Here is a 14,148-nt window from a genome sequence, read left to right as displayed (position 1 = left end):
GGGGGGGGGGGGGTTAAAGGTTGCCCTCGTCCAGCATCTTATTGACACCGTCGCAAATCCTCTGCAGGTGGTTGCGGTACACCTCAGAGGGGCCGTAGAGAGCTGCCAGGAAGTCACAGTCTGCGAATTGGTTGAACACGTGGTTGACCCGCGAGTGGCTCTTGGCTGTCAGGTGGCGGTTGATGGCCTGGTGCAGCAGCTCACGGCACTCGTTCAGGATGGCGCTCATCACACGCCGGTCGAATGTGAACTCGATCTGGTGGAAGCTGACAGCTGTCATGGCCAGTGTGTGGACCTTCTTCCTGGAAAGGAGACGGTGGCCATTGTTGTTATGCATGAATCCTTAGGTACAGTAAAGGGCAAAGGACATCCCATTTCTCAGAGGGCCACAGTTTTTTTTCTCTCAGCCCAACACAATGATTGCTTTCATTAGGGCTGGAATAAAACCCTGTGCAAATTACAGCCCTCAACAACCAGGGTTGGTAACCCTAATCAAAGACTATTATACTCCTATTAAAGATGCACTCCAGGATCTTAAGCATAACAAATTTGTAACATAGTAAAAATTGGATGAAGTAGTACACAATTGGATGACTTAGTACACAAAAAAAAAAAACAGGGCCCCTTTTGCCTCATGAGCACCACTTTCAAAATCACTGGCTGAAATTATACAACAGTTTGAGAGTGCATCTTTAATGCTATCTACAGCCATAATGATTAAATACATCAATCATAAATCAACCTGAAGCCCTCGACCAGCACCAGCTCCTCCCCACTGAACTGGTTGTTGCGGTAGAGGACGCCCAGCTTCACCACCATCTTGATGAGGTTCTTGATGATCTTCTGGGCCTCCTTGCGGTTGCGTGTGTACTCCTTGGTGACGCGGTAGAGCTCGTCCAGCACCTCGCTGCTGGTGTCATCAATGAACAGGTTGGCCACGCTCTTGGTGGCCATCTTGCTCATCAGCTTCTTCTGGGCCTGAAGGGCCAGGCTCTTAGTACTGAAGGAGTCCATGATGACGTCTGGAGAGAGAGAGAGAGGTCATACAGATGGACACTCACTGGGTGACCCAGGTTTATTCGGCAAAAGCAATGTCGCAAAAAACAAATCTTTGCGACATGTGTAATGGAGAAATTTTCCAAAGATCGACAACATTTTTATCTGTTCGATTGTGGTGGTTTTGTCTTGTCAAACATTCTTTATTGCGACAAATGATGGAAACTGTGTCAAATAATGATTGGCGAATCATTTTGAAGAAGGTATGCGGCGCACGTGGTGTCATCACATAACTAGAAAAGCTCCACTCCCACATTTAATTCTAAATGCCTAAATCTGTTTTTTCCACTATAACAATTATGCTTTTTTGCAGGACAAGGATGGTCCCGACTTTCAAGAATGCCTGAATTGATTCGCCTTACTTTTATGGTTGGCTGGCAAGCTTCACCATCCAATTATTTCAGATCTACAGGAGTGCAAGTATGACCATGTCACGGACCGCGGCGATACGTTGGCACATGATAATTAGTAGAATATGGCAAATTAGTCAATTATTGCATTCTATCCATGCTGGCTTTCGCGGGCTACCTGAGACATGAAACAGATAGGTGGGATGGCATACACGCTGTCAACAATTTATTTTTGCGTGCAATTTGCCTAAATTGGTAATGGAAACACTTCAACCACCTAATTTTTATTCTACACTGTAGGTTTTTAGAGAAAAGGTGTATGTTTTTTTTTTTATTTTTTTAGGTATGACGTCATTATGTCCAGCTGTTTTTTTCATTGACACAAGATAGTTCAAAGGAAATGTACCGTAGCAGGCAATTGTCACATCTATTTTCAATGCCAACTTTTTAAATGTCTACAAAAAAAAATAAAAAAAATCACTGGACAAGTTAATGGAAACATACTGAAACCTGAAGGTGTATTTTCTTAATTTTGAATTACATACTTAGAGGAAATAACAGATGTTTATCTGGGATGCATTCATGACAAGATATGGGAAACATCTTTGCCTCTTGCATTTTTGGCCCCAGCAGATGATCCAAAATAATGTAAAAAAAAGAGGAAACATACTGCAGACAGACAATGAACAACTGTTTTATGCAAATGATCCCATGTGATCATTTCCTTTTCTCATCTGGATGAAGGCATTGAAGAGTCTTGCTATGGGTTCTGCACTACTAGCATCCATTCCGATAACTATGATGTCATGGGACATGAAAAACCAGTCCCTACAAAAGCTAGGCTAATCACAGAGATACCAGTGACATGATACAATAATGACATAATCAGATACATTATTTGACCGTATTAGTGATTTAAATACTTGGATGGCTCACAACTTCCTCCAGCTAAATCAAGACAAGACCGTGGTACTTATTGTTGGAGCCAAAGCACAGAGAGAGAATCTGGCCGCACATTTTAATTCATGGGCAATAAAGATAAAACACAGGTAAAAAAACCTAGGTGTCATTTTAGATTCTGAACTCAATTTCGAATCACACATTAGGAATGTGACCAAAATAGCTTTTTACCACATGAGGAACATTGCCAAGGTGTGGCCGTTTCTCTCTCAGGCTAGTACACAGAGAGACTAATCCATGCTTTTATTACAAGCAGGCTTGACTACTGTAATTATCTCCTGTCTGGTCTACCCAAGAAAGCTATTGGTCAACTGAAAAACATACAGAATGCTGCAGCACGGGTACTGACCAAGACCTGATGGAGAGCAAACATTACACCGGTTTTAAAAGCTCTGCACTGGCTGAATTTTAAGATTCTTCGATTCGTTTTAAAATCAATCCACGACTGTGCACCCCAATACATGTCAGACATGCTTTTAAGTTATGTACCCAGTAGGTCTCTCAGGTCCTCTGGCACTGGCCTTAACTATCCCAAAGCCTAGGACCAAGAGGCATGGAGAGGCAGCCTTTAGTTATTATGCCCTCGGCCTCTGGAATAGCCTGCCAGAGAATCTGAGGGGGGCCGACACTTTGGACATATTTAAAAGAGATGCTATAACAACTTTTTAGCTTTGCTTTTCCTCAGGGTGCTTTTTTATTCTCCGTTTTTATTGTTATTCTTTTGTTTTTGATCCTTGTATGTTTCTTGTGTAGTAAAACAATTATTATAAAAATATATATATTCTGTGAAGTGCATTGCATCCATGTCAGAAATGTGCAATATACATACAGCTTGATTTGAAGTTCTGCAAAGCAGCCAATGATAGGACTATCTCTTACTACTGGCTGAATACCCATTTAGAACACAACATCGTTTTTTGTGTGAGAATTGCAAAGGGAACAACTGAATGCATTCAACCGAAATGTGTCTTCTGCATTTAACCAAACCCCTCTGAATCAGAGAGGTGCGGGGGGGCCGCCTTAATCAACGTCATCGGTGCCCGGGGAGCAGTTGTTGATGTTGTGGGCAGGACAGCATGTTTTTTTTCTACCTTGCCAGCTCGGGGATTCGAACCGGCAACCTTTCGGTTACTGGCCCAACGCTCTTAACCACTAGGCTACCTGCTGCCTCCGCTAGGCTACCTGCTATAACGTATGCGTATTTGTGAAGAGACTAGCTCCGAGCTCTGTGTGTGTGTGCGCGTTTGTGTCTGTGTTACCTACCAAATGGCAATGACTCAGAGGAAGCCTCAACACACTGTGGCAGCTCATAAACAATGGGTCAGGAGGCCACAGGCTTTCACATCTTGTGCATTTCCCCGGCCAGATGAGCCCGGGCCCCAGACATTACATCAGCAGCGCCGCAACAACAGGAACAACAGGTTCAGGTTCAGCCTGCCTCAGCCCCTAATGAAGTAGGATGAGGTTAAACCTAGATACAGCTCTAACGTCAGGGTCTCATTTTATGGTTATAAGTTATGGAAGGTAAGCTGAGCCTAGATCTGTACCCATCTCTAGCATGCCACACGTCAGTATTTATGCCCGTTAAAGAGAAACATTCCATGCTACTTTAGTATCACCTCTAATATATGCCAGTATCCTAGCAATCTTTACTCCCTCTAAGATGAAAACGTCCAACATTTATTAAAATCCTAAAATGTGATCGGATACTAACCTGAGTGCTCATATTCACAAACAGCAATATTTGCAATGTGTTATTTAAGCAATAAGGCCTGAGGGGGTGTGGTATTTGGCCAATATAGCACGGCTAAGGGCTGTTATTACACACGACACAACACAGAGTGTCTGGACACAACCCTTAGCCGTGGTATATTGGCCATATAACACAAACCCCCGAGGTACCTTATTGCTACTATAAACTGGTTACCAACGTAATTAGAGCAGTAAAAATAAATGTTTTGGCATACCCCTGGTATACGGTCTGATATACCACGGCTGTCAGCCAATCAGCATTCAGGGCTCAAACCACCCAGTTTATAATACTGTATAGCAGCTGACCGACTGCAGAATGAAATGTGCCTGCTATGTGACTTGTGTGATTTCCACTCTTTTCAAGAATAACATTCGGTCTCCTTTGAGTGTCAGCGGGAGGCTTTTTCTTCCAAGGGAGTACCCATGTTACAAACCCGACAAGCTCTCCCTGCAACACTGTCAGAGAGAGGGATACTATGCCCCTCTATCAGTGCCTGCCACATTCAATCACAATGTGTCAATGACAATCTGAACAGGGATGCTTTGAGGTTAGCGACAGTACATCGCACGACACACAAAGAAAAGCTAAAGTTCACGTCTCTCTCTGCTGGAATGATGAAAAAAACATTCTGTTTTTTATTTTTATTTTTTTAAATACACCTTTCAGAGCCTGGAGAGTGATTTTCAGGGGGCTCATTAAATGTCTCTCCCATCAGAGAGAGAAGAACTGTCATGTAGTCAGTGGCTGATGACTAATACCTTAATGAAGAAGTTAAAAAAAAAGAAAAAAGCCTGTATTTGTCTTCCACCGCGGTCATTCCAAACACTTAACTTCAGATGTGATGGATACTCAAGACCATCTGAAGTTTTACTCAAAGCAAAAGAATGACACAACAAATTCTTCCCGGAGCTGGCAATCAGAAATGCAGGGAGATCCTCTCTCTCTCTCGATGTCTCTCTTTTTCATGAAAGGATCCTCTTGGGACAAGTGTTTAGAACGATGAAACGATTTTCTATCAAGAATTCCTGCCTTGGAACTGTGCAGTGTGAGTTATGGCCATATATAAGCTGCTGTGTGAACTGGGCCCAGACAGAGAAAGCTTGGCCAAGCTTGACTCCCATCTCAGCACTATTTATACAGGCAATGCTTTAATGGATTCAAAACAGAACAAGACGTGACAGCGACAACATTACTGTGTGTTCAGGCAAAATATACACCACCACCAACAACAGCGTAATTAATACTGGTTTTGTGGGAGCTGGACAGGCACTCTGGAATGAGAGACAAAATGATGCTTGCTTATCAACTGGATTTACAGTTTATCCAGAGAGCACTTAAACCAGTTAAAAACAACAACCAAGACCTTAGTCAAAGCAGAACAGGCAGGCAAACATGTCAACATGTACGGCTAAAAGGCACACATGACTCATAGAAATGAAACACTACCCTGGGCCTCTTTGGCAGCCAGGGATCCGGCCAGGCCAGCGTGCCCAGAAACACTCACCCTTCTGCAGGTGAAAAGTGTTCTCCACAGGCTCCATGCTGGGTGTGGTGAGAGGCTCAGAGAGGGTCTGTGGAGGGCCAAGCATGTGGCCCAAGCTCTGAACGTCTGTCTACTTACTGGTCTACCTGTCTAAAGTAGCGGAGCGTGGGGAACAAAAACAAAATATCTAAAATAAATTAAATTTAAAAAAAATTAAAAATCATAAATAAATGTAAAAGAAAATTTAAAAAAATAAATAAAATCGCTGGGGAAGACATATTGCAACCTGTGTGTTGTAATAATTGCGTTCTCTATAACCTGTTAATTTATATTCATTGCAACCGTGATATATAGACCTAAGGCAGAGACGATAAGACACAGTGGCAGAATAAATTCAACCACACCTTTGTTTTATCACAAACCAGATATCAACCTCTGTCCAGTGAAGTCCACAAAGCATACTGCATGTTCAGTAACAGACAGTTACATGACCTACAGCATGGTCAAGCAAGATAATGTTTCCGAACACTAAACAACTATTGATTTAGAACCAGCGTTACCGCAAGTCACAAAGAAAACAGGACCTGCCTCCACTATTCCAGCACCATTTCAACACCATCTCTGCTTAGTCTACTACAGTGACAACTAAAAGATACAAAAAACTAATACATTGCTCAGAGAAAGAAATGTTTAACAAGTAATATGTTTTTCTTCCTCAAAAAGATACACCCTTGTTTTCAATACCTTTCCATACCTCACCATGCGAGGATAGTGGCACTGAGCCTTTTTCGAAAAAAATAAAAATGTATAAGATTGGCAAACCATAATTTTTGGACTCCACTGTCTACATGCAAGACCCTACGATCTGTGAATCGTACAGACAACATCTTGGTATCTTTATAGTGTGCTCTAAAATATAGAGTATGGCTATATTCTGAAGAAAAAAATGTTTGCATTAATTTATTCAACAAATATTAGAAATATTTCAAAAGTACCCTTTGTGATTGGGCTCATTTTTTTGGACATTTTATGGAACAATGTACTCTTCAAACACATCAAATTTCTAGGGTAGGCTCTCTGCTACTTTTGATGAAATTATCTATTTTTGTACATACAAATTGACATTATTGGTGATTACACAAATCAAAGCCCTCCAAATAACTAGCAGAGGGAGTTCCCTTTGAATCCATTTTCCCCATTTACTGTGTTGGTGGTGCTCATAAAATGTATCAAAAATCGTAAAAGTAGCAGAGAGCACACACTGGAAATTGTATATACAGGTGCGTTCGGAAAGTATTCAGACCCCTTCACCTTTCGTTACAGCCTTATTCTAAAATGTATTAAATTGTATTTTTTCACTCATCAATCTACACACAACACCCCATAATGACAAAGAAAAAAGAGGTTTAGAAATTTTTGCAAATGTATTCTAAATTTAAAAAAACTGAAATATGACATTTACATAAGTATTCAGACCCTCGGTACCTTGTTGAAGCAACTTTGGCAGCGATTACAGCCTTGAGTCTTCTTGGGTATGACGCTACAAGCTTGGCACACCTGTATATGGGGAGTTCCTCCCAATATTCTCTGCAGATTGGATGGGGAGTGTCGCAGCACAGTTATTTCCAGGTCTCTCCAGAGATGTTCGATCGTGTTCAAGTCCATGCTCTGGCTGGGCCACTCAAGGACATTCACAGACTTGTCCCGAGGCAACTCCTGCGTTGTCTTGGCTGTGTGCTTATGGTCGTTGTCCTGTTGGAAGGTGAACCTTCGCCCCAGTCTGAGCGCTCTGGAGAAGGTTTTCATCAAAGATCTCTGTACTTTGCTCTATTCATCTTTCCCTGGATCCTGACTAGTCTCCCAGTCCCTGCCACTGAAGAACATCCCCACAGTAGGATGCTGACACCACCATGCTTCACCGTAGGGATGGTATTGGCCAGGTGATAAGCGGTGCCTAGTTTCCTCCAGACGTGAAGCTTGGCATTCAGGCCAAAGAGCTCAATCTTGCTTTCATCACACCAGAGAATGTTGTTTCTCATGGTCGGTGAATCTTTAGGTGCCTGTTGGCAAACTCAAAGCGGGCTGTCATGTGCCTTTTACTGAGGAGTGGCTTCCATCTAGCCACTCTACCATAAAGGCCTGATTGGTGGAGTGCTGCAGAGATGGTTGTCCTTCTGGAAAGTTCTCCCATCTCCACAGAGAAACTCTGGAGCTCTGTCAGAGTGACCATCGGGTTCTTGGTCACCTCCCTGACCAAGGCCCTTCTCCCCCAATTGCTCAGTTTGGCTGGGCGGCCAGCTCTAGGAAGAGTCTTGTTGGTTCCAAACTGCTTCCATTTAAGAATGATGGAGGCCACTGTGTTCTTGGGGACCTTCAATGCTGCAGACATTTTTTGGTACTCTTCCCCAGATCTGTGCCGACACAATCGTGTCTTAGAGCTCTATGGACAAATCCTTTAACTTCATTGCTTGGTTTTTGCTCTGACATGCACTGTCAACCTTTCCAAATCGTGTCCAATCAGTTAAATTACCACAGGCAGACTCCAATCAAGTTGTAGAAACATCTCAAGGATGATCAATGGAAACAGGATGCACCTGAGCTCAATTTCAAGTCCCATAGAAAAGGGTCTTAATACTTATGTAAATAAGGTAATGTTTTTTTTAACTTATAATACATTTGCAAAAATGCCTAAAAACCTGTTTTTGCATTGTCATTATGGGTATTGTGTGTAGATTGATGAGGGGCAAAAATTCTTTAATCCATTTTAGAATGAGGCTGTAACTTAACAAAATGTGGAGAAAGTGAAGGGGTCTGAAGACTTTGAATGCACTGAACTTGTAGAGTATATTGTTAAAAAAAATTTTTTTAAATGAACTAAATCAAAAAGGGTACTTTTGACATATTAACAAATTAATCTACTAAATTGTATTTCAGAATTTAGCGATACTCCTAATAGTGTGCTCTAAAATATGGAGTATGACGACACTAAGGGGGTTTTCACATATGAAATTCAGTACCCTGGTGGGGTTTCCTGGAGCGTTATTAGCAAAACACACATTGTACATGACGTTAGCGAGCTAGCTTGTTTACAACGGAGAAAACCGTTCCACGCGACTCGCGCTGCTGCGTCACAATACCTGGTACTCTGGTCCTGGATCTTGGACCCGCTACTCACGCAGGTCCAGGATTCATTTCAGCCAGAGTTCACATGTTGAGTCTGAACTGATCACCTCACAATCAGCTATTCACATGAAACATTTCCACTGTCTGGTAATGAATTAGGATTACTGGCTGCTGCATATGCATCCTGCATATGCATCTTTCGTCAAGTTTTTCCCTGTCCTCTCCTCTTGAGCTGTTGCATAAAAGTGGAGGTGCTAATGAGTGCTGGAAACTCAGTTTTGTATGGCTGTATGTGTGTGTGTGGTGCATGCATACATGGTTGTGCAGGTATATATACAGTGAGGGAAAAAAGTATTTGATCCACTGCTGATTTTGTACGTTTGCCCACTGACAAAGAAATGATCAGTCTCTAATTTTAATGGTAGGTTTATTTGAACAGTGAGAGACAGAATAACAGCAAAAAAATCCAGAAAAACGCATGTCAAAAATGTTATAAATTGATTTGCATTTTAACGAGGGAAATAAGTATTTGACCCCCTCTCAATCAGAAAGATTTCTGGCTCCCAGGTGTCTTTTATACAGGTAACGAGCTGAGATTAGGAGCACACTCTTAAAGAGAGTGCTCCTAATTTCAGCTTGTTCCCTGTATAAAAGACACCTGTCCACAGAAGCAATCAATCAATCAGATTCCAAACTCTCCACCATGGCCAAGACCAAAGAGCTCTCCAAGGATGTCAGGGACAAGATTGTAGACCTACACAAGTCTGGAAAGGGCTACAAGACCATCGCCAAGCAGCTTGGTGAGAAGGTGACAACAGTTGCTGCGACTATTCACAAATGGAAGAAACACTCCCTCGGCCTGGGGCTCCATGCAAGATCTCACCTCGTGGAGTTGCAATGGTCATGAGAACGGTGAGGAATCAGCCCAGAACTACACGGGAGGATCTTGTCAATGATCTCAAGGCAGCTGGGACCATAGTCACCAAGAAAATAATTGGTAACACACTACGCCGTGAAGGACTGCAATGCTGCAGCGCCCGCAAGGTCCCCCTGCTCAAGAAAGCACATATACATACCCGTCTGAAGTTTGCCAATGAACATCTGAATGATTCAGAGGACAACTGGGTGAAAGTGTTGTGGTCAGATGAGACCAAAATGGAGCTCTTTGGCATCAACTCAACTCGCCGTGTTTGGAGGAGGAGGAATGCTGCCTATGACCCTAAGAACACCATCCCCACCGTCAAACATGGAGGTGAAAACATTATGCTTTGGGGGTGTTTTTCTGCTAAGGGGACAGGACAACTTCACCGCATCAAAGGGACGATGGACGGGGCCATGTACCTTCAAATCTTGGGTGAGAACCTCCTTCACTCAGCCAGTGCATTGAAAATGGGTCGTGGATGGGTATTCCAGCATGACAATGACCCAAAACACACGGCCAAGGCAACAAAGGAGTGGCCCAAGAAGAAGCACATTAAGGTCCTGGAGTGGCCTAGCCAGTCTCCAGACCTTAATCACATAGAAAATCTGTGGAGGGAGCTGAAAGTTCGAGTTGCCAAACGTCAGCCTCGAAACCTTAATGACTTGCAGAAGATCTGCAAAGAGGAGTGGGACAAAATCCCTCCTGAGATGTGAGCAAACCTGGTGGCCAACTACAAGAAACATCTGACCTCTGTGACTGCCAACAAGGGTTTTGCCACCAAGTACTAAGTCATGTTTTGCAGAGGGGTCAAATACTTATTTCCCTCATTAAAATGCAAATCAATTTATAACATTTTTGACATGCGTTTTTCTGGATTTTTTTGTTGTTATTCTGTCTCTCACTGTTCAAATAAACCTACCATTAAAATGATAGACTGATCATTTCTTTGTCAGTGGGCAAACGTAAAAAATCAGCAGGGGATCAAATATGTTATTCCCTCACTGTAGTGTTTGAGTGGGTCTATTTGGTGTGTGTGTGAGCGAGCACAGTATGTACCACGGTATGTTTCAAATTTTAATGTCACATGCACAAGTACAGTGAAATAGCTTTGCGAGTGTGCCATCGCTCTCTCATCCTCCCACACTGTATCAAGGGTTGTGCACAGTGCCTAATAGGGAGACAGTGCCTAATAGGGAGACAGTGCCTTCACTCACAAACCATCCTTTTTTACAGTCTTCTCAGATCTAAAAGAGCCTGCTGCTGTTTAATAATGAACGTGGCTTCATAAAATGTATCACAGATTAATAATTGATACAACCAATTTAAAAAATAGACCAGGGTAAGAAGTTTGCCGTGATGCCACAGGTGAACCAGGAACAGGGCTGAGGGGCCAAACTCAAACAACATCAGGGACAAATGGTGGACAATAATATATGAAGAATGTGAATGAATAAGGTGGGCAACTAGGAAATGAAATGTGCAGGTGTGATGCAGCAGTGATATCCATGTCATAAGTCCGTAAAGGTTGAAAGTAAATACAAGCCAAAACCTGGGTAAGACAATAGCCTCATAAAGGTAGATAACTTATAAATGAACAACTCGCCTGTCGCGCTCACACACACACACACACACTCTTAATATGTTAGAATCTGTAGGACCAAGGGACATTATTGTATATTTGGATTTTTTTTATATATAGATATTTTAAGTGTGTTCTATTATAACATTGTAATGATGTTGATTGTTTTTTGCCCAGGGACTACAGATGAAAATTAGCTCTCTAGCTAAATCTGGTGCAATGGCATGTTTTAATTACAATTTTATATAACCAGGCAAGTCAGTTAAGAACAAATTCTCATTTACAATGACGGCCTACCCCGGCCAAACCCGGACGACGCTGGGCCAATTGTGCGCAGCCCTTTGCACCCTGACAAATAAAGATAAATAAAAAATAACGAGAAACAATGTCCAAAATCTATGTCATTTGTCTCTAGTCTGTCTTATATGGTCTACTTTCTAGGTAGGATAGGGAGGATTCACTGCCCTTCCAAGGGGATGTGGACAGACTGTTTTAAGTTTCCTATGTAACAGCTGAAGCTGCCTGGCCAACTGAACTTTGCAGGCTTGTAAACAGGTGAAACATCTCTGTGCTGCTTTTGTCAATGAGTTAACTTCCATCGCCACAGGAATAATCACACATTTCCAGCAGCGCTTGAGTGGCAGAAATCATGACAAACAGGTTCAACATCAATTCATGTTAAGGAAATTAAGCTGGCTTCCTGACCAAAGTAGACCTCAGTTGTCAGTTAGCTGAGCAACCAAACTGTAGCAGTAACTGACCTACTTGGTTGTCAGCCATAGCCAGCAAGGGTAGCAACGTACATACAGTACATACACAGTGGGGTAGCAACAATAAATTATTTCTGGTTAAAGCTGCAAAAGGCAACTCATTCAAGGCCGCAATTTATGCAAACGTTCATATTCTCCTTTTACTAGTGAGATGAACATAGTTAGTGCTGTATGATAAATTGTACTACCTGCCAGAAAATACACAGAGAGGGTATTCATACACATACTTCAAAGAGAATGAATGGCTTGTGCAGGAAAGAACATTTGGAGCATGTCAATTCAGCATAGTTTACCTCAAAACTATGGGAGTTGAATTATGTTTATATAGGCCTACTATGTGATAGGGGAGTTTGAAAATTCAAGAAAGAAATATGACAAACACTAAGTTAGTTACACCATTCATCGGGATTTGTTTTATAGATAAAAAAAAAAAAAGTTAATTTCATATTGTAAAGCTGTCATTCAAAACTCATACTGTATATTAATATTAATCAAACATAAAGGAAATAAAAATCGAATTCTAAATCTATATATTCTACAATATCGTATACTAATTATTGAAAATCTAATGATATTACACCCCTATTCAGGTTGTGGGCTAGCTGGGCACCCCTTCCTTGACCCAATTCTTCCACCTCCCCCACCCCTCCATTATATAGTTTCAAAGGACTAGATAGCAAACAATACTATGTGTTTCTCAAAGACTTAAATCTTTATCATTCAGTAAAATACCATTCATTTACCTTTCCTTCAAATCAAACCGGATGCGGGGCATGAGTCAAGACACCGCGGAGTAGTTACACTGCTACAATTTGACAATTTAATCTAAGATAAATCTCGAGTCTTCATCATGGCAATCCATAGCAAGTCCATGTACAGCTCCATGAATCGGACCTTCGTCTTTCCTCGAGAAAAAGGCTCTTCTCAGTCGACTTAATGTAAATGTATGTTGTATTAGGTACTATTGTGTAAATAATTGAGTGTTTTCTTCTCTCCCTGTTGTAACCCGACTCCTACTAACAAAAAGTTTCAAACATGAAGGACTTCGAAAGTTCAAGATTGATGGTATTATGGACCAATGGAAGAGCCTAGTAAGATTGACCAAACCAATCATACTGTGGGAAAAGCCATTTATAGGGTCAACATTCCTTGCCCCCCTCCCATCCCCCCTCCCCTCCCCCTCCCTCCCCATTCGGTTTCCAGTAATTATCCTCATCTATCTCCGAAATCCAAGGTTGAGATTTTCCAAATAAATTTGCATTAAGGGAACAATGAGCAGGAACTATGGGGAGTTGGTTAATGTTATAAACAAAAAGTCCAGTGGACTACACAATTATTTAATCATAACTCATGAAGATGAATATTTGACCTTATTAAAGGAAAATATTACCTCAGTAGCTGAGTTGGGTAACTTTATTAATCACAAACGGATTTATGTAGAACACACACACAGAGAGAGAGAGAGAGATTGTAAATCCAGACATTAGGTGTTTAACAGCAGATGTTTTATGGAAAGGACAGCACAGTTTTTCCCCAGGTCTATGAAGTGATGGGTTTAGCAGGAATTCCGGAGGTTATGTTGTTCATTGTGAAGAGCATGTTTTAAACAATCAACAAGCTCTTTTTTTCTGTTATGGACCTGATAAAAACGAATATAAATAACTCATAAACATTCAAACCATAGTAAATAGGGCTATTTCAAACAGATATTGTAGGTTACATGCATAATCGTAATCTTATTTATAGAATATCACCACATTCATATAGTTAGTTCACAGGCTACTCTGCAATCCAGTCATCCATAATATTATTGATTGTTATGCTTATTGTCATCCTTATCACAGATTCCTGCATCCGCGTGGTGCATTGGGTTGAATTAATTCGATGAGAAGCTTGTTCAGGAGCGCCATTTAGTGGAGTGTTTGGATATTGCCACTTTCTAACCAATGATATACTGTAGCAAACTGATATACTGTAAGCTCATCTTTGAGCCGCACTATAACCATTGAGATACACACTCTATTCATGTTTCTTAAATTGTAATGTATCCTACATAGAAATGTAACAGTGTAGGTTCCGTCCCTCTCTAAACTTGATTACATACATGTTCTCTGTGATTACTTGGCAAAAGACAAAAAAAAATGTTTTAGTG

General features: G+C 41.5%; 1 protein-coding gene across 1 annotated transcript; it reads right to left on the bottom strand.

Annotated features, from left to right (window-relative positions):
• LOC115158143 (tumor necrosis factor alpha-induced protein 8-like protein 1) lies at nt 1-13,076 on the bottom strand. Its single transcript, XM_029706729.1, has 3 exons — nt 12,740-13,076; nt 743-1,022; nt 1-302 (listed from the first exon to the last, which is right to left on the bottom strand). The coding sequence occupies exons 2-3, from the start codon at nt 1,012-1,014 to the stop codon at nt 14-16; spliced, it is 561 nt and encodes a 186-aa protein (XP_029562589.1). The 5' UTR covers nt 1,015-1,022; nt 12,740-13,076; the 3' UTR covers nt 1-13.
• Nucleotides 13,077-14,148: the final 1,072 nt, after the last annotated feature.

Source organism: Salmo trutta, chromosome 22 (assembly GCF_901001165.1).
Source record: "Salmo trutta chromosome 22, fSalTru1.1, whole genome shotgun sequence".
In the NCBI taxonomy this organism is placed as follows: domain Eukaryota; kingdom Metazoa; phylum Chordata; class Actinopteri; order Salmoniformes; family Salmonidae; genus Salmo; species Salmo trutta.
Note: the sequence above shows the minus strand (reverse complement) of the source record. Positions and strands in the feature narration are given on the sequence as shown.